Raw genomic sequence first — 1,893 nt, 5'->3', positions numbered from 1 at the left:
AGAGAATGGAATAGGTGTTGGAGGTGGAAACACGGGATAGGATGTTACCACGGGAGTTGGATGTGCGGCAACCCCATCGTTGGGGCATAGCATTGTTGTCTCCTCCAGCAATGAAGCGAGGTCCGAGGGTTCGGAAAAAGGAATCAATGAGGTTATAAGAAAGGTTATTACCAGGAGGACAGTACACAGCTGAAAAGGTAAATGGAAAGGGCTGTTTCAAATGATAACCGAGGTTGATTGGATAGCATCAGTTGGATTGGAAGGAATAAGGGAATGGGGTAAGGATTTGTGGATAAGGATGCAAGAACCAGCATGGGAAGTGTTGTCTGTGTGAAATGAGTTTCAGTCAGTAGGGCTATGCCAATGTGTTCATCATGTAGGAATAAACCGAGTTCGTCACGGTGATTTTGTAGGCCATTAGTATTCCATAATACGACAGCTAGGGGTTTTGTGCTCATCGTGGGAAATTAAGTGGGATTTCAGATAATATTCTTGTGAGAAGGTTAATGAGGGGTTTGCTAGTCTCTTGAAGATCTTTCAGGAATGATGTGAGAATGGAAGTTATATCCATTGGAGTTTGGTTATGAGGATATGGATCAGGAGCTTGGGATAGATAGTTTGTGTAACTGGAAGTACTGAGTGAGGACTGGGCTAATCGTGATATATGCGGAGTTGGGGTATGAGGAGCTGTTTCGGTTGTTGGAGCTGGGAATGGATGTGGTGGAGGTAATTTTAGCCGTAAGGGTAGATGATGGGAAGGATAGTGATGACGTGGAGGTTTAGGTTGAGGAAGAGAGGCCTGGGGCTTAGGTTGATTTAATGTTAGCTCGATATAACAGGATAAAAAATTCTTTGTCATAGATGGACTCAAACCTGGGCGCAGGGAAACGAATACAGTGCCTTACTCACACAACTATTCCACTTCTAATAAAATAAGTAGAATATTTTGGGTTTCTAATCCTAATTTATTCAGTCTGTATAGTTTTTATGTTGTTTTTATCTTGTATATTTATACAAGATAATTGTAATCATTTTAAGTGGGAAAAAGTGCTACTGTAATTAATTTTTTAGCTTCCGCAACCTCGAGAAATTCAAATTACAATTAATGAAATTGTCCTGGACGGGAGTCCTTACACTTAAAGAAAAACATTGGGTGGGAACTCCTATTAAAGAAACATTCGAGCATTAATATCGTGAGATTTGAATGGTTAAGATGGTAAGTGGAAGAGTGAGGCAGTGCGTCGTTAGTACCATATGTAAGTATCTGAATGTATGTTTCATTCAATTGGGTTTTTAATACTTTATATTAAATTTTACAAACTTAAAAGTGAAAAGTACATAAAAAAAATGTTGTTATTTCCATTTCTGTTGGCAAAATTAAAAGTAATTTTACTGTTTCATTAATTATTTCTTAAAACCTGTGAAGATGGGGAAAAAAGTCGATAATTTGCTATTCTCACATTATAGAAATAATAATTATCACATAAACTTTCTATTATCTACTTCAGTTAGGTAGGACTGTAGGGGTACTAATGATCTTACTACTATCGAACAATAATCTCACTTTAAGAAAACAAAATAATATGTGAACTTGTGTCGATACCTTGAAACTATATTACTTTAACAACCGCACACCAATTGTTTACCTTTTAGCATGGATACCAGTAAAATTACAACTTAAATAAAAGTTAACCTAGTAGTAATTAGGTATTTAAACCAATTTCTTTGAGTAGATTTTAATCCAAAACTATTAGCAAAAGACGATAGTAAATAGTTTACCACTGTCACAGGGTGCGTAATCTTAACATGCCCAATTTTTCAAAATAGTCTCCGTATATTTCTAGGTTTACAGCCCATATTCTCTAATGTATTACACGTAACTTGTATATATAT

At 36.3% G+C, this 1,893-nt stretch overlaps 1 protein-coding gene across 1 annotated transcript in view; it reads left to right on the top strand.

The window, feature by feature from the left end:
* Positions 1–1,166: 1,166 nt before the first annotated feature.
* The window catches only part of LOC106689694 (facilitated trehalose transporter Tret1), a 19,737-nt gene continuing 19,010 nt past the window's right edge, over positions 1,167–1,893 (top strand). Inside the window, exon 1 of the mRNA XM_014434812.3 lies at positions 1,167–1,256. Coding sequence (XP_014290298.1) covers positions 1,205–1,256 — 52 coding nt within the window. The 5' untranslated portion in view covers positions 1,167–1,204. The remainder of the gene's footprint in view (positions 1,257–1,893) is intronic.

This window comes from Halyomorpha halys, unplaced genomic scaffold (assembly GCF_000696795.3).
Source record: "Halyomorpha halys isolate HHAL.00 unplaced genomic scaffold, Hhal_1.1 Scaffold1431.1, whole genome shotgun sequence".
In the NCBI taxonomy this organism is placed as follows: domain Eukaryota; kingdom Metazoa; phylum Arthropoda; class Insecta; order Hemiptera; family Pentatomidae; genus Halyomorpha; species Halyomorpha halys.
Note: the sequence above shows the minus strand (reverse complement) of the source record. Positions and strands in the feature narration are given on the sequence as shown.